An 18,398-nucleotide genomic window follows, 5' to 3' on the forward strand; every position below is an offset into this window, starting at 1 on the left:
TTTCGACTATCTAGTTAAAATATATCAATATAAAAGAAGTACTGACTAACTTCACTGATTGGTTAATGTTCAGGCCAAACCTCTTAACCTAGAAACTTGAAATTTGGACAGGGCATAGGATTTGTGATATAAGGTCCCACTAAAGAACAATTTTCAGAAATTCGACGGGGTTGGGGGCACAAAGGGGTAGCAATTATTATCTTAACATGGCCATATCTCGGAATCTCTGAAGGTTAGAGACATGAAATTTGGTATAGGAAGTCCTCATTAAGAATGGTGAGACACGTCTTTCAGCTTTTTTAAAGTTATTTATTTATTTATTTAACTTAGATGAGAAGAAAAAAAGGGATGGAAATTACAACTATTATAAGATTTCCATATCTCGGGATCTTTTAAGATACGTGAAATTTAATATTTAGTTTTTTAAATTTAAAATAATTAAAGACTTGTTTCAGCATTTTTTTCCTATATTTATCCTTCAAAGGAAGAAAACAAAGCGGGGAGGGGAAAACGTCGAAGTTGCAATTGTTAAAACTAAGTGGCCATATTCCGAAATCCCTAGAAGTTAGAGGCGTGATAGTTGGTATTTAGGCTTTTAATTTAAAATAATTAAGGACATATTTCATCGTTTTCAGATGTTTCCCTTAGAAGGAAAGAAAATAGATAGGAGTTGTAACTTAAAATTGCCATATTTCGAAATTCCTTAAGAATAGAGACATGCTAATTAAAGGCGTGTTTCAGCGTTTTTTGAAGTTTCTGTTGAAAAGGAAGAAAAAATGGGTAATTGTTGCAGTTGCTATAATAAGACGGCCATATCTCGGAGTTCCTTAAGATTCGATTGTGATGCGATCACAAACAAAATCACCTTCACATTTATTTATATGATAATTTATTTTTTCAGATTGTTAAACCAATGGAAGGTTCATTGACTTTGCAACAATGGTCGCAGTTAGCAACCCCTCACCTTGGAGGCTTACTTGAGGACAGACCAGGAGTTCAGATCCGGGGTGGACGCCAGCTGGAAGACCTTGGACTGGATGTATACACGTTATCGGATCTGGAAGAAGATGAAGAGTACAGCAACCCTGGAAAGAGTTTTCAGGATACAAGTTCTATTTATACTTACACCAACTCTACAGTGTTACATCCTGATGACCTTACCACTGTTACACCAAGGTGAGTATATATTTGTTTTGTCGTTTTTGGTATATGCTGTCAAACACTGAAGACATACACAGGGTTATTTGTTACAGCAGGGGTGGCCAAAGTGTATGCCGCTGTCTACTAGTGAGAGGCAACCCGAGGTGGTCTGTGATACGTTGTTTATCTCGATTGTCATAATTGTTTTATAAATATATCTAGCAGGCTAGTGAACAGAAGACTGTCTGCAACTTACCTCTAGCGGATTATTTGGCAATTACCAGCCGAAGAGTGTAAGATCTAGTTTACTCACAACTAGAATGGCTTTCAGATGGCAACATTGATCCAACTCGAAAGTTCGCGATTGTAAGACTTAGGACTTGTTGCGATTAACAAATACTAGCAGAAAGTGACATGTATATTAGTTATGTCACAAACTCTCGATCTGATTTCACTACAATGTAATGATACAGGGCATGCTTCTCCTGAGTTACTGTTAGTGTGGTGAACTCCCACCGAGTCTTCCAAAAAGCGTGAAGGATAAAAAAGCAGACATACCATTATCATAGTGATGGGAAAGGAAAATAACTACAATATTATTTGACTTAAGCAATCAAAAATATTGTTGTCTTGAAATATGAGTAAAGTTAGCAAACTTAAATTTGCTTTTAGAGGTCGCCAGAAAAGCGTGTCACTAGACTAATATAGAGAACTTACCTTATTAAAGAGTCTATGTTTCAATAAGTAGACGGCCAGTAACTTCTGAAAAGAAAAGCTTCTCTCAACCTAAAAGAGTTGGCGTTCCTTGTGTTACAGAACAAGAAAAGTTGTTTCGGGAGGGTAGGAAACAGATCAATTACGGAAGGAATTGAAGGATGCTCTTTCCTATATATCTGTTTGCGCTTGTAGGTAACTGGCGCTGGCGGCAGTATGAATACATAAGATGACAATACTACAGCAAAAGAAAGTATTGAGTCAGTAGATAAGTTCTTTTCATTCCATTAAACCACTAAGCAAGAAAACCACTAATTTCTTAACGTTAGTCAATAGTAGGCTGTAGTTCCACTATTATTCACGACTGTATCTCATCGTTTAGGGAGCTGTGATATGCCACGTATTGCGTTAGACAGTATGTGAAATCAATGATAGTCGGAAGGCGTGAGGGCTACGGATATGGTAAGATCTTCATTCCCAGCCCCAGAAGGACTGTTTTTTTCTTGGCTACAATGTGAAGAATTGCGTTGTCAACCTGATGATGTCTTGCTGGTCGTTTCTATGCAATGGCTGCATGAAGTTGACGCAATTGTTCAGAATATAGGGGAGCATTTATCGTCGAATTGCTTGGGAGCAACCCAAAGTGAATGATCTGCTCTTCGTTCCACCAAATGGACAATGTCTTGCGTGGATGTAGATCATCTTTCACATGAGATGCTCTCTTTTGGTTTGGGCTGAGCCATTGCTTCCTGTGTGTCGTTGACGTAAAGGCGCCATTTTTCGTTACTCTAAAAATTCTAGGCTCAATAAGATTGCTATTGTCGAGCGAGCAAAATAGCACAGATGGCTACATGTTAACCTCAAGTCATTGTTGCTTATATGAAACCCCATATATCAAGTGTCTGCACCTTCTCCGTGCTATTCAGTGTCTGCTGGTGGTTTCAATGTCATAGTCCACCTTTGTCGCTAGTGTCACTTTGTGTTGACCCGCTTGGAATAACGTGTTCAAATAATTTCGTTCAGACATGGAGTGTCGTTCATATCTGCTTGATCCTTTTTTCTCCTACTATTTCTAACACACTTACATTTGATACCTTATCTACTCATGCAATTGTCAGGATTCTTCTGTATCATCACATATGCTTTCATCGCCACTTCTTCAGTTCTATGTCGATTATGAACACCTTTGCGTAATCTATTCTAAATGTTACATTGTGTGTGCACGTCTTATCGGTTGTTAATTTATTCTTTAAGTAAGAGAAGTTTTGCACCTCTTTCACCAGGTGATTTATTGTAATACGATATTCTTCTCGTATCTCATAACTTTTGTTTTATTGCTATTGATTTTCGTGTTGGATTTGCTGCGAAGCACTTATTACATTACATTTGGACCGGGCTTTTTCTCACTTTCTGTCAGTAGCACAATATCGTCCGCGTTTGCGATTTATCTTACACGTATGATTTTATTTTAGAAAACAAAACACTCTCAGGCGACAAACCGGATGGAGGAAAGTCCCATCGCGTGTTTTGACTCTGGTATGGTGTTGTTAATGTTTGTTTCATAGATGAAAGCAAGAGTGTGTATGTGCTTTCCTCCACCATCCGGTGCTTGCTGGAAAAAAAATCACAGTATAACGTTAAAATTGAAGCATTCTCATGAATTGTAGAAAAAAAAATATGTGATTTGATAGCTAATTATCCTCTGTTTATTTATCTTTTCAGTCTGCAAGGAGGCCAAATGTCTACTTATTGTTCTCAGATGAACTCGAAGGTAAACTCGGTTGCACAGACGCCTGTGGGTCCATCGCTAAGCCGTCGTGGCTCGACGTCCACCTTTTCAACAACTCTGAGTCTGGCGACGATGCTAAACGAACGAGGAATCAAAGCTATTACTCCTTCAGCAGTGGCTACTCCAAATTGTGAACGAAGCTTCACTCCCACTGCTACCCCATGCAATAGCCCTGATGGAACGCCTCCATCATCACCACCGCCTTACAATCCTTTGAAATTCCCAGGTAAGTAGCTTTCTGATCTTCAACTAGCAGAAAAAGAAAAAGTGCGGCAATTAGAAATCGAGACTAGAACTGTAGAAAAAGAAAAGAGAGAGAACATAGAAAGTTTCTTGTTCTTCTTGGGTCGTTCCAAGTACGATTCTCCTCTATCCATACATCGTTGCGTCCTGGCCATCAATGCCTAGAAGGATTCCTAGAAGTCCTTTTGTGAAATGCTGTTGGAAACCCCGTAGCCCTCTTGAAGGCCGTTAGGTCATCAAAGTACGAATCTGAGTGCAGACTAAAGTTTAGGAAATAGAAAATAATCACGGGGCTATATTTAGTGGACAGGGAGGATGGGACAAGATCCTCTTTTGGTATAAAATGTTCGTGTTCAATCACAGCCTTGTAACTTGGGGCATTGTTGTGGAGCAGACGCCACTGAGCATCACTCGGATACGCGGGCCTCACACGTGTCATACGTTGCAGTAACCACTTTAATACCTCAAGGTAAAGTGAGGTATTAACTGCCTGTTCTGTAGCCACAAAGCCCTCACTATCGGAAAAAAAAAAAAAAAGGAAAAGCTTGATTTTAAATTTTGATGTGCTCTGCACTCTGACGTTTTGTCAACCGATCATATTGAAAAATCCATGTCTCATCCCCAATAATGATATTCAAGAGGTTGGTAGGGCCCCTATTGGAGGTAGATATTACTTTTGTTTTAGTGATCAACCCTGTCGTTTTGTTGGTCATTTGTTAAGGAATGAGACACAAAACGGGCACAGACCTTACTCTTGTTGAGATCGTGGGTTATTATTTGCTGCACAGTGTCTTTTCACGTGCAACTCCTCACCAAGGATTCGCAGTGTCACATGTCATTCTTCCACGATTTATGTTCTCACTTTCTCCATCAATTCCTGTGTTCTCTCTGTCCATGCTACACTCGAATCTTCGTCGCCTTCAATTGACTCCCGTCCTTCCCTGAAACTCATGTGCCATGCAAATACTCGTGTACCGAATAAACAAGTGGCCCCATACACTTGTTGCAACATTTGATAAGTTTCTGTAGCAGTCTTACCCAGACGCGTACCAAACTTGATGTTCGTTCTTTGTTCCAATGGATCCTGCGTGCTTCCTGCCGGTGGTTTAAGTCATCGTTGACAAGTACATTGATGTCCTTTGCCCGGAATGCATGCAAGCCGAAGTCCATTTTCATATGTAATTGTATTGTGCTCCTTCCAATTCCAAGTTCTGTAGAACGCTTTCTGGTCTACTTGAAGGATGAATGCATTCCTGACGCACTAACTTGTGCACTCATTTCCTCTCGGGTTGATGGACGACCAGGACGAGGGCCTATAACGTAACACGTTATACACAGGTCCTCAGTCATAATTATAGCTAGATTAAACTACCAAAATCACTTAAAACAGTTTATGCTGCATTTAGCTTTCCTGGCTTTTATTGTGGCACACACTTATTGAAATAAATACACCTTTATAATTATGCGCACATCCTTTTTTTTTTTTTATGATGGTTCCTGAATTATATCGTTTATTTACAAAACGCTGCTATGACAACGTAAAGACAAAATCTCATCACAAATCATCAGATTAGAATCAATTTTGACTCTCTTTCCTTTTTCGTATTTTTTTCTTCTTCTTCAAACTGGTTAGTGCATATTTTAAAATCATACATTGCCCGGAAATATAAGAAAATTAATTTAAAATCACTGAAAATACAAGATGTCGTTACAGGGCATCCAAAGCACTTCCCAGGTGAAAAGTTCACTTTCTTTTCCCACGTAATCAAAGTCTTACAACGTGATGGCTCCTTACCGAATCGTTTACGAAACCTATCCATTACCTGCGGCATATTTTCGTAGTTGTGCTTCCGTCCATGGACTCTCACACTTGCCACTAAGCGCTCCTCCAAAGTGAAGTCACTGGTATCTGCCATTGTTGTTCACAAAACCCGGAAAGACGAGACAGTGAACTTGTCAATGCACATACATTATTCTCCTAACTCGGCGGGCAGTCACATGGCAACTACGTGGCAGTCACGTGAGGAGCACTGTTGCCAGATCAGTGGTCAGGATGGGAGGTTCATATTTTAAATATCTTAACATCTTGAGTTAAATGCATTTAGTTAGGGTATAAAGGAACTTTATGGCCGCACTGTAGAACACAGAAAATTACAAAAATATAACTGAAAGAACTAACAAACAATGAGCATTTACTGTTAACACTCATCGCTGTCAGTAAATGCTCATCGTTGTTAGGTCTTTATTAGGAAAGTTAGTAGCAGTTCATAATTTCCAGTTCCTCTAAATTTTGAAGGAATATTGTGGCGCAAAATTCTCTCTCTTTCGCTAATGACTCTGTAACTGTAGTAATTACTTCTGTTTACACTAACACTAGTGGAGGAAGTGTTTATTACTTATTGATCTTATCACTTATTTAGTTTTTTTTTAAGTCTTGTTGAGCTGAAAGTTGAAATTATAATAAGAATCTTGTTGTTTACACTTTATACGTGGGCATAGATACAAATTTTACAATGCTGTTTTAATACATATAAAGGATTAGAATTCTGAAATATTTAGTACACCAATGAGTGCCTAGAAACAGCTGTTATCTCACCCACTAAGTATTAGAAACAAATTTCATTTATGAACAGGTCTTCTCGGGCTAGCAGCCAGGTAAATACTGTTATATCTTGCGACGTTTCGAGGGCTGACATCGTCCTCATCTTCAGGCGAATATGATGGTGCAATGGAGTGTATGGAATATATATACTCATGTATGTATGATTGGACTCTTCTGATTGGTGGTTGAAATGGCGGCTTCTGATTGGTGCTTGAAATGGCGGGATATGATTGGTGTCCATGTTTTGTTCAGTTGGAATCCTGTGTATCTGTTAAGGTTCGTTTTTTCTTGTATAATTGCAACGGCTTATTTTATCTTCCTGTCCCAAACTCTTGAGCATTTCGAAACGTCGCAAGATATAACAGTATTTACCTGGCTGCTAGCCCGGGAAGACCTGTTCACAATACGTCGCCAGGAAAGCTTCAATAGATACTTTAAATTTCATTTAATTGTTGTAACAATAAGCAGAAAATAACATTTTCGTATTAAAATACTGTTTGCAGAATGATCATGAAATAATATAAAATATTAGCTTAACATCTAAAATAATCATGTTATGTAGGCGAAGATTGAGTAAAGTATTAATAACTAGCGTTGCAGTTCAAGAAGCGGAATTTCGGTAAGAGTGGAAAACTAATTCTTTAGTAAGTATCCAAGCAGAATTCCATGGCAGAACTCCCGTTATTATCTGGCATCAGTAAACACTCGACACTATCTGGCAACGCCACACTATTCAAGCAACGTTTAGCATGGCACTGGAAACACCTGGTGATCCACCTTAAGTTACTTTGAAAAGAACTCAGTGAAAACTACATGCCGCAACTTTTTCGACCAGAAATCACAGAAATTCTATACCGGCGGGATTATGATGTTGCTGCAAAATGGCGGAAAGTCATCGAACAAAATGATTCACATGTGGTTTCATAATGCTGTTATCAAATCACAATAAATTTATTCTAAATTTTGACCTCCAAAGGCTCAGTAATTTTAGAGAACAAAGAGAATTATTAGAATAGAAAACCGGTGGCGTGAGTTGAAATGTTAGAGTTGTGCAACGAGACAAGGTATCTTATCCAAATAAATGGTCGATAATACTTAAGTCTTTTATAGACATTACGTTTCACATTGTTCCATCTCCTATCAAGTTTATCGACAAATCCAAGATATCTGTAATAATAATATGTTTTTATTTTGCCTATAGTAATATAACAGAAATGTTCTTACTATTGAACTGTTATCTCTGTAATATTGCCATTATTTCCATCTTGTATGTTTTATTGTAATTAACTGAATTTTTGTTTGTTTTATAGGTTTTCTCTTTGGTGGAGCAAGTTTACTAAAGCGAACGCTTGTAGGTGAAAGGGAGCGAACGTCACAAAGGTCTAAGCGCTTGAAAGCATCTCTCTCAACATCAGAGAAGAAGGTAATTCCAGTTGATAAATTGATTTCTTAAGTTCTGAATTGAGACTATCCTAAATATTCAGTTATGCTAAGCTAGTGTTGATTCTTATTTGTAAATTGAGTTAATCTTTACCAAAGTTCAAACGAAACGTGTTTTTTTTTAAACTTTCAAACTATGCTACAAGTCAGTATCGGAAGTCTCACAGAACGAAATGACTATGTCCTTCCGTTCGACTGTTGACAGGTATCAGAGCACAAACGATAAGAGAATTTTTTAAGTAGATTCAACGTAACTACCTGGTAGATTCAGGTACCTAAGTAGATTCAGGTAGAATAAATTCCATCTTACTACTAATCTTTTGTTGAAACTGGAAGTTGTAGAAATCGTAGCACTTTCGGTTTCAACATTAGTCGTCATAGTGGAAAATTGGTAAAACATAGCGAGCAATGTACTTTTCATATCTACTTAAAGAGTCCCAAGAATACATTCTATGTGGTCCTTATCCCCTTTGTAAACAGATGTGGTAGAGCTATCACATCCAGTTTCAGTATTCATTCGTATTATTACTATTATAGCAAACCCGCACATCCTGCGCAAGCGTAGGACACTATTGTTGTTTAAATGCTAATATGATACAAAATTAAAAATATTTATGGCTAGCAAAGTAGTTTTAATAACACGTTAATGATATCTTTAATTAAGAATTTCTCGATAATTACTCGAATTTAAGACGTCCTCGAATCTAAGACGCAGCCCGATTTCGCTGGGTTAAATTAAGGAAAGATAGTAATATGTTCCGTTTTTATTATTACTAAAGCGCTCTTTGATATTGGTCATTTTCGGTGATTTTTATATATCCCTCTTTCCTCCCCATGTTACGGGGCACGGCATGATAAAAATTATCCCAGGCCCGAATGTCATGTATGTTGAAAATTTGATCGAGATCGGTTGGGTGGTTCAAAAGTTAAGTTCTATTTACTTTTATATAATAATCTCCCTTCCCTCTCCCCTATGTTCTACCGTCAAAGTGAAAATATATATATATATAAAAAATCCAGACTCGAGCGTAATCTATGTTGAAAATTTGATCGGGATTGGTCAAGTGGTTCAAGAGTTAACTTTTATTTATTTTTATATATCTCTACCCTAACCTCCTCCTACCCTAAGTTCTACCGTTAAAGGTATATGATAAAAACCACCCTAGGTCCGAACCTCCTCTCCCCTACATTGTGCCGTTAAAGTAAAATGATGAAAACATTCCAGGTCCGAACTTCTCTAGTTGAAAGTTTGATCCAGATCGGTCGGGTGGTTCAAGAGTTAACTCACGAACATGGTCATTTATATATATATATATATACAGTGGACTCTTTTTAATTCGAAGTCCAAGGGGACACGAAAAAACTTCGAATTATCCAAAATTCGAATTATCCAACAACATTTTTCACATATATAACAACAAACAAACCAAAGTACTGTGCATCAAAAACATATTCATATGGTGTAGACTTTATCTTTAAAGCAGCTTATTATTTGCGTAATCGAATACCGCAAACTACAAACGACATTGACTCCACATAATTCAAACTACGTGTACAATGGAAAATATATTTACGTACAACACTACAACATACATTGAATAGCCCAAACAATTAAACACCAGTAACAATTTGAATATTCTGTTCTTACTTTTAAGAAGTCGTAAACCTCATTTGCTTAAATTTGATTGTTTTTGTACGGTCGATAAATCTTGAATTTCATGTATTGCGTGGAATACGATATTAATAGTATTTGGTTGACTTTATCAATACTTCATCTTAAATTTTCAACCAATTCTGAAACAAGATAAGATTCGCACACGTTCTCTATCTTTACTTCTTCCCCAACTCACCTTCATCTTTATCATTACATAGATTTTCTATTTATCTTTTGTATTACTCTTCCTATGGCTGCACCTGGATAACTGAAAACACGTTAAAACTGTATTTCTCTGTTTACATCTGTCCAACATTAAAAATTTTCAACTGTATTTAGTTCGAATTTCAAGGGGAGTGGACTTCTGTTCGAATTAACGAGACTCCACTGTATATATATATATATATATATATATATATATATATATATATATATTTATTGATTTTTGTATATCTCCCCCTCCTCCCTATTCCGTACGTTATCCCGGCAAAGTAAAATGGTAAAATCCATCCCAGGCACGAACGTCATCTATGTTGAAAATTTGATCGAGATTTTTCGTTTGGTTCAAGAGTTATTAAGTTTTATTTATTTTTTTTTTTATAATTCCCCCTCTCCCTCCCCTACGTTCTACCGTCACAATGAATAGCTAAAAACACTCCTAGGCTAGAACTGCATCTACGTGAAAAATGTCGGTCGTAGTTCAAGAGATTAACATAGTCACAAACATAGTTACTTTCAATTTGGATCTGAAGTTTTTTTTTGTTTGTTTGTTTGTTCAGACACTGCTATTAATATATAGATTATTATTATTATTATTATTATTATTATTATTATTATTATTATTATTATTATTATTATTATTATTATTATTATTATTATTCCTTTTGTCAGGTCCTGGGACTATTGAGTTTTTAGGTTTGGACCTGGAAATGTTTCTCGATCTTCAGCTTCCTCGTTTAACTCCCAGTATTTTCTTCTATTTTTCAAATCATCGATCAGTTGTGTCCTTCTTCCTGTTCCTCGCTTTCCTTTCATCTTTCCGACTATGACGGTATCAAGAAGGCAATTTCTTCGCAAGATGCATACGTCCAATCTAATTGGCCTTCGTACGAAATATGCTGGCTAAAACTGTCCTCTTCTCTTCTATCCGTTTTAAACATCTTCGTTTGTACTCTCTCTCTCTCTCTCTGTGGATTTTATCTTCTCTATTTTCCTCCAACCACGTCTCCTAGCTTTCTAAATATTTCTTCACTAACTTCCATAATGTCTAAGTTACTGAACATACAATCCAATACTCCATACATAGGACTTGAGCAGTTTCTTCCTTAGTCCAGACCCTTTGCACCAGAAGTGGGCTCTCTGCCATTATGCCACAGGTACTTTCATTTACATGCAAATACGTAGCAGAGCGAGACTTTTCAGGGTCCAAACCCTTTCAAATGTGTTAAATCTACATACAGTCATATCGTTGTGGGTAAAGACAGCCGACTTCATGACGATATTTTACCGCTGTTAGTGACTATCTTCGATGTATTCCAATCGTGGGCAGAATAAGGTAATGCGCGTTAAGATGTGTATGGGAAGAATTTATTTTTAAGGTAAATAAATCCCTAAACTGAGTACAACAATAGTGGTTGGTGATCTGTAAGACAGCGATTGTAATATCAAAGATGTACACACTCACTTCCAGTAACCATCCGTCTCCTTTAGCCTGTAGGGCATAATCGTAAGACGTAAAACAAAGATTTAATGGATTTTGCATTTATCAGACGTGATTATATCTTGTGGCATATCTTATTTGATTTTATTCTTTTTTCGCAGGCATTAACTGGCATAAAGTTAGTGGAAAAGTTGGAAAGCATTGGTTTGGATAACATAATGTCTACAACAGCTGCACTTTCACCGCTGACCCTTCAAGGCTCCTTGTACACCAGAAGAACCATCAAAAGTCCTATGGCACAACTCACGAGTCTTAAATCAATTGGTAGTACGTCTTCTACCGATCATCACGTCGTACCCATATCATCATCATCCTCATCGTCGTCGCTGGCATCGACGTCGTCACAATCTTCTGTGAAAGCGAAAACTGAGCATGAAGTTCCTCGAATACCATCTCCTGGAGAGCGGAAGCCTCCACCTGTAGGCGCAGGAGATTTGGGAGTTCCTGCACGTCCTGGTTGTGGGGCTCTCAATTCACGGTTAGGCACACTAAAACGTCAACAGGCAATAAGACCTGACTTAGGAATGGTGGGTCCACGGCAACCTCCGCCTGGTTTAGGCACAGTGTCCAATAAAACTTTGGGTGACGATAATTCGTCATCCACTCTAGGTACCATAAGCACCTTATTATTTGGAAGAAAAGGTGGACTGTTATGAAGACAACAGTAGCTCAGGTTTAAATCATGTGGTGCAGTGATCCAAAAAAGAGAAAACAATCATTGTTGAATTTATTTTTGCATTTCTTGCAGTGTTGGAGAAATAGTCAGTCAAGCTGAGGGTGCAAAATTTTGTGTGAAAGAGAGATCAGTTTGCATTTCTGTTTCCGTGTATCTTTCTATTTCCTTTAAAAAGTCATCAGGATGCGAACAGTTAGATACAAACCAGCAATATCAGTGCGATAGATAATGTCCTGTGTTTGTTAAGTTATAGTGGAAGTAGGAAAGGTATATCAAGTTAGTTTTTTTTTTCTAACATAGAACAATTGTACCTGTTTGTTTTTTAAAAAAGAGAGAAAAAAGTATAGGCAACAAATTAAACAAAGCAGCTTTTCATAACCTTTTCAAAGGTTTTGTGTCGCGATTAGTAAAGGAAAAAGAAAATCGTAATTAAGTAACATTGCTTCCAAGTATTACGTATCTAGAGAGCTAACATTTTTGTTGTGTGATTTCAGATTTTTTTTGTTTTCGTTATTGTATAGTATTAAAATTTTTAGAGTTCTCGGTCGTTTTGTCTATATCTTGTGAGGTTGACAGCTTTTTTCGAATAGATGAAAAGTAATTGGAAACTGATGGTTGTGTTAGTGTGTAAAACGTATTACAAATTCTGGAAGAATGTTTCTGGGTACTTTTGGCTGTTGCCAATCTTTGTAAGGAAGACTGTGCATTTAGCCTGTTGTTATAGAGTGGTAAAAGAATTTTCGGCTGGAATATATATATATTTTTCCCGCGGCATGATGTGATAAAAAAATATAATAATAAATATCTTGATCTTCCAGATATATTGATTAGAATTACGTTAAGCTTGTTTTCTGGCATATCACTGCGAGGGAAATATTTCCCAGAATGCAAGTTACCAAATATACTAGTGTTGTATATATCGCGAGTGAGAGAAAAGAATCCTGGTTCTTTCAGGGAGCGATATTTTTTTTTAAAATGCCAGTTCATTGGTAAGTGCTTTATGAGTTATTAGAACAAAAGTTATTGTGAATGATCGTGTGTGAGAGTGAGATAATATATATCTGTAATAGACTGTATGTAGGTGCAAAAATAAGAAGTGATTGACCAGGTGCTATTAAGATCTCAAAAAAAAGCATACTGTTGTCATAACTTCAATAGTCATAATAGTAAGAGTGATTTCAGTTCGATTCTGTTTTGTTCATCTTATTACCCCTTCCCCTTCTCCCTCCCCAATTTCTTTTGTATAAAATAAAACTTTTCGCAACGATAAAAGTAGTCAGGCTTCCGTGGGTGCTAGTGTTTTTGATTTCATTGTACATAGATAACGTTATACATAAGGAAGTAAATATCTTCTGCAGTCTACAAGGTGTAAATAAGTATATACACATATACTCTAAAGGATAAAAGAGAACTTTTTTTCTCTCCTAGAATTGCTAATATCTATGATATACTGAATAATTGATATACTCTACATTGAAAGGAAATCTACAATGATCCTGTTAATATTATTTTTGTATATTTAATGTATATTTTCTATTCTTCTTTCTGTAAATGAATTTTAATATTGTATAATTGCATAATATTTTTACTTGTTAATTTCTTCATTTTTTTTGAAGAAAAAAATCTTATTTTAATTTGAATTATGTAAACTTTTTTTTTTTTTTCATAAACTGGATCATGTACGAAAATGAGAAGGCTGTGAGCTTGATAATACAATTCTGTGCTGTAAGTGGAAAATGCGGAAAGTGCCAAAAATAATCTATGTGCAGTCTCCAATGAATTAGGATTTTAAAATAAATAAATAAATAAATAATACCCGCTAGCGTCAGAAGACTTTTGTCCTTCAGTTTCGGCAAAATTTATTTTAGTTTTCACTTTCCGGCATTTTTCAGTTACAGTCCTGAATGAAAACATTTGCTGTATGTCATATTTGCTTTCTCATAGTTACGTATGTGCTATATACTTTTGAGAACACATCATTTAATATAATGATGTGAAACTTATTTAAATAAGGTATTTATTTAATATTAAAATGAAAAAAGACACAAAAGAAAGGTTCGTGATCTCCTCAAGTTTGCATGAATAATAATAATAATTATAATAACTGAGGAGCTACAGGGTAAATACATTACCATAAAGCAGGTGCATTTATTTAATGTCCGTGCTTGTATTTTTTCTGCCCCTTCTTCGACCACCATGAAGACTGCAGTATTTTACAAGTTACCAGTGTAATATGTATAGTTGTATACAATTTTCTGTAGATACAAACAAAAACAATAATAATAAAAAAAACAATTGTTATTATACATTGGATTGTTATTAATTTGCGTACTTCCATATATCAAGAAAAGAAAAAAAAAAAAAAAAAAAACACAACGTTGTTGTTGGAAATAGGTTTATATCTATTTCGATAAATTCAAAGAATGACTGATCCGAAATCAAACCCTGGTCCCCATTTTAACTATGATTGTGCGTTGATTATTACGTTACTCAGTTGGTTTGCTGACGAGTCAAACACTTTTTATGCTTGAGGTCAGGGTATAGCCATTCGAGCCACGTTCGAAATTAAGAAAATATTCGTTTCCTTCCTTTCCTTGTGTATTATCTAATTCAATCGTTTTAGATGTTCAGTAATACAGACACTGAGTTGTATAGGTGTAACAGCTGTTATTGCGGTACAGTCCATGCGATCTGAATGGTTGATCATGCCTCAAGAGTTTCAGTAAGCGAATGAGATAACATAGTTGTTCACGCATCGACACAGTAAGCTGGATTCAGTTTCGGTTCCAGTTGCACATTTTTTACTCTCAAAAATGTATTTAAATTTGCATCTATAAAGGACATGGTGTGAAAGAAAGAAATGAATGTTTCATTAATTTATCGTATAATCGCAAAATTAGTGTAAATTGTACTTTTCGGATGTCCGGTTCAAAAGTTCCGATGGGTATAAAGCTCAGAAACAATTTTTGTACTGCTATAGTTATTATATTGTATGACCTGCGCGATTTTGAATGCAACCTCCTCGAGATTATGACATGTTAATGCATGTACACTTCTTAGATTGAGTCTTACAAACTAATCGTCCGACATTGTCATATTTCACCTTTACAAATGTAACCCAAAATTTTGCCACAAATCTCTCCTCTATCGAACATAATCAATGTTAACTTGCTTTAAACGTATGTTTGAGCAGCAAGTAGTACATTATATCAATTCCGTAAAGATATATTTCGGTAGCGTTCTGTAAAGATAAAACTAGTCAGTTTGTGAAGAACATGTGAAAAACGGGGTGCAAAATCTCTATGAAGTTGTATAACTTTCTCATGCCTATACAGTTAGCTTTTGTGTCCTTGGCGCGAGAGGTTTGCGTTCGGTTCCTGGTAGGAGTTCATGTGATACCCATGTCAAATTGTAAGTCCAGATCCCACATTCCTCGATGCTGAACGGAGAGGTAACGAAGAAACTGTATGTAGTTGTACTCAAAATCACTTAAAACACGCAAATTTGACAGTCCGAAAAAGTTCCTGTGCTTTGTAAAGTCAGCAGCAAAAAACCTGCAACATGAGCGTGTAAGTTTATTGTGAAACTACGCCTAACAGCCCAGGGAATCAACATAACGTCTAAGTGGCACGAATCACGAAGGAGATACCTCCCCTGCACACTTATTTTGGAGCAAAAGACCGTTGTTTCATAATAAACTTACATGCTCATGTTGCAGTTTTTTGCTGCGGACTGTACCCATTGGGATCTTGATCAGGATCTCGCTAACACGGATTTAATCTAAACATATTTTCCATCAAGAAGTACCTAAAATATCTCAAATCTTTCTACACCCCAAAAACACTTGAGTTTCTGAATTTAGTACTCAACGGGACTTTGATGAAATCCCTTAAAAACACCTTATCAGTTTTTAATACCAAACTTGACTTCAATTTATTTTTCGTAAGTAGTAACCAACATTGCATAAATCACGCAGTTTGAAAATCCATAGGAAAATAATAATTAAGTAAAAATTAAAATATCGGGCCCTACTATAGTTAAGGAAAACGATAAAGTATTAAAATTTTCCCCTTTTTAATTTTTCTTCACTGTTTTTTGTATGGATGCTGAACATCCCTACAAAAATTCTGTAGTATGCTGGAGTACCGTAGTGAGTACCTTGGAGTCGGCGCTTCTGGATACATTCATTAACTGCTCTCCGAAACCACTGGACGTAACAAATTGAAATTTAGTGGGAAACCGACGTGAACCGTAGACTAAAAATAAGAGACGGTTTAGCGAACTTAGCCCTTTTTACATTCATTTTGTGATCGATTCAGCTAAACTGACGTCACTTTCGCCTCAGTCGACTCTGTAAATAGAACTTCGACAGAATCAGCTATTCATCGAACGCGATGAATCGTCTGTCAACAGAATTATTAGAGCCTTTCTGTTTCAAGTATACCTCTGCTGGCGCTGCTGTCAATGTGTGTTTTCCCGTACCTCCCTCAAAAGTGAAGGGTCAAGTTGTTGTAGCTGAGATTCTCCAATAGTTTGATGCAGACACGGTTGTCACATTGAATTATTTCATGGGTTTCTTTGTGCACTATCTTGTTAGCCATTCTAAGTAGCCTACCATCTTCACTCGCCATGGCCAAACGACTGAATGACAAATTGGCAGCACCCGAGATCATTCAGTTATTTTCCCAAAGCAAAGGGTTGGTTTCCTCCGTAAGAGAGGGGAGGAGGTGGGGCAGAAGTATGTTTCACATATTTTCCGTGGGTACACTTGAGATAGAAAGGCTATAAGAGAAGCTCTCTTTTCTGGAGTCGATTCGACGTGATGGAGAAGCGCTGTCGGCTAGTTCACCTAGTGAAAACATCTATAGGAGGGAAGATTCGGTGGGAGACAGCGAAGTAGAGGACGAGTTACGATCAGAGGTGTTTTAGAAAAATGGCATGATATTACTTCCAGAATTATTGAAAATGCTGAGTATCTATGGTACTGCAGTTTAAAAGTCGCACTGAAAGAGTCTGTAAAGTATAATAAATTAATTTTAACACTAACTGCTAGACTACGGACTAAAATAAAATATTAAAGAACAATAGATAGTCATGAATTCGCTGAAGTAAATATTTCTGCTGTAACAGGTTATTACTGAATTAGCCCTCATCTTAGTCATATTTGAAAACTGCCGATCGATTTCAAATCGACCAGAGGAGACCAAAAAGCTTCATTACATACGGATTTGCGTCTTATTTTGTGGTAATTGCTATAGCACTATGCAGTAATCGTTATATGCGCTGTGTTGCGTTCGAACTAATTAAAATTACCACCACAGATGCAGCTAATTGCACTACCACACATTTAGATTATCTAAATTAAGCCGAATGGTGAGCCACTTTCCACGACTAAAGAAAACACTTAAGACAAAAAATTGACACTGTTTATTGCAGATTTATTCTGAAATGAAACATGTGAGCTCCCAATTTACGAAACCTTATTGAAACTGTGATCATGGATCGATAAAAAAAAGTTTCGAGTAAAAAATACCTATTTGAAATAAAAGAATCCGAATCCGCAATGAAAGAAAATGGGGATTCTCATTTAAGCTATCAACGTTGTATCACGTTGCAACCAGGGGTAAAATTGCGGGGGACTCCATTTCCTCACCCCCCAAAAATATGTACGGCGTCCCCCCATTTCCCAAGAAATTACAATGGGCAATGATAGGCAAGGGGACTGCGTGACGTCATGCTACTACCTACTGTCCCCCTACCTTTTCAGGTCCACCTTTACTCCTGGTTGCAACTACATACTCCCTCTGTTATTATATCAGTTTAAGTGGGTATGGATGTCTGTTCGAAAATAAATCTGAACTAGAAGGAACTTAAACATTGATCTCTCTTTTATAGAGATGGATTCTATACCATTTGATATCCTAGTGACACAATTAGTTTTCTATATTGCCTCTGTCTATGATAGCGTCTGGAAGTTTGTCGTAGACAAAATCGCTTTTCGTCGGTATTTTGAGGAAGGATTCTTCTAATTTTTGTGGGCGGATATAAAGTTTGATAAGACATTACCAACACACAAAATTCTAGAGTTGTGGCGCTGAGGATTTTTTTAAGTGGCAAATTGAACGAACGTTTCTTCGTGCTATTTTTCAGATAAAATTTACAACTGGTTAGTACTCAGAATGGTGTTATTAGAACCTAGATTCGGGGTTAGAGTCTTAGAATCCTAGAACCTCCCTGGTTACGCCGTCATACTTTCATTGAAGAATACGTATTCCCTCTGAAAACAAATTAAAAATACCTAAACTGGTACAAATTAAAAATTACCTCAAGGTCAAAACTGCATTTTCAGGAGGTTGAATTTTCGAATCCAGAGGAGAACTCCCGGTAAGCCTGAGTGACCTCGAGATCCCCCGGTCGTAA

The 18,398-nt window shown here is 36.7% G+C and overlaps 1 protein-coding gene across 8 annotated transcripts in view; it reads left to right on the forward strand.

Annotated features, from left to right (window-relative positions):
• milt (trafficking kinesin-binding protein milt) overlaps positions 1-14,284 on the forward strand; it is a 306,838-nt gene extending 292,554 nt beyond the window's left edge. For all 8 annotated transcript variants that reach the window (XM_081745255.1, XM_081745259.1, XM_081745257.1 and 5 more), the window contains 4 exons: positions 902-1,176; positions 3,577-3,869; positions 7,799-7,911; positions 11,404-14,284. In XM_081745255.1, the coding sequence (XP_081601381.1) occupies positions 902-1,176; positions 3,577-3,869; positions 7,799-7,911; positions 11,404-11,958 (1,236 nt within the window). In that variant the 3' untranslated portion in view covers positions 11,959-14,284. The remainder of the gene's footprint in view (positions 1-901; positions 1,177-3,576; positions 3,870-7,798; positions 7,912-11,403) is intronic.
• Positions 14,285-18,398: the final 4,114 nt, after the last annotated feature.

The sequence above is a fragment of the Thermobia domestica genome, chromosome 18 (genome assembly GCF_964235325.1).
Source record: "Thermobia domestica chromosome 18, izTheDome1.hap1.1, whole genome shotgun sequence".
In the NCBI taxonomy this organism is placed as follows: Eukaryota; Metazoa; Arthropoda; class Insecta; order Zygentoma; family Lepismatidae; genus Thermobia; species Thermobia domestica.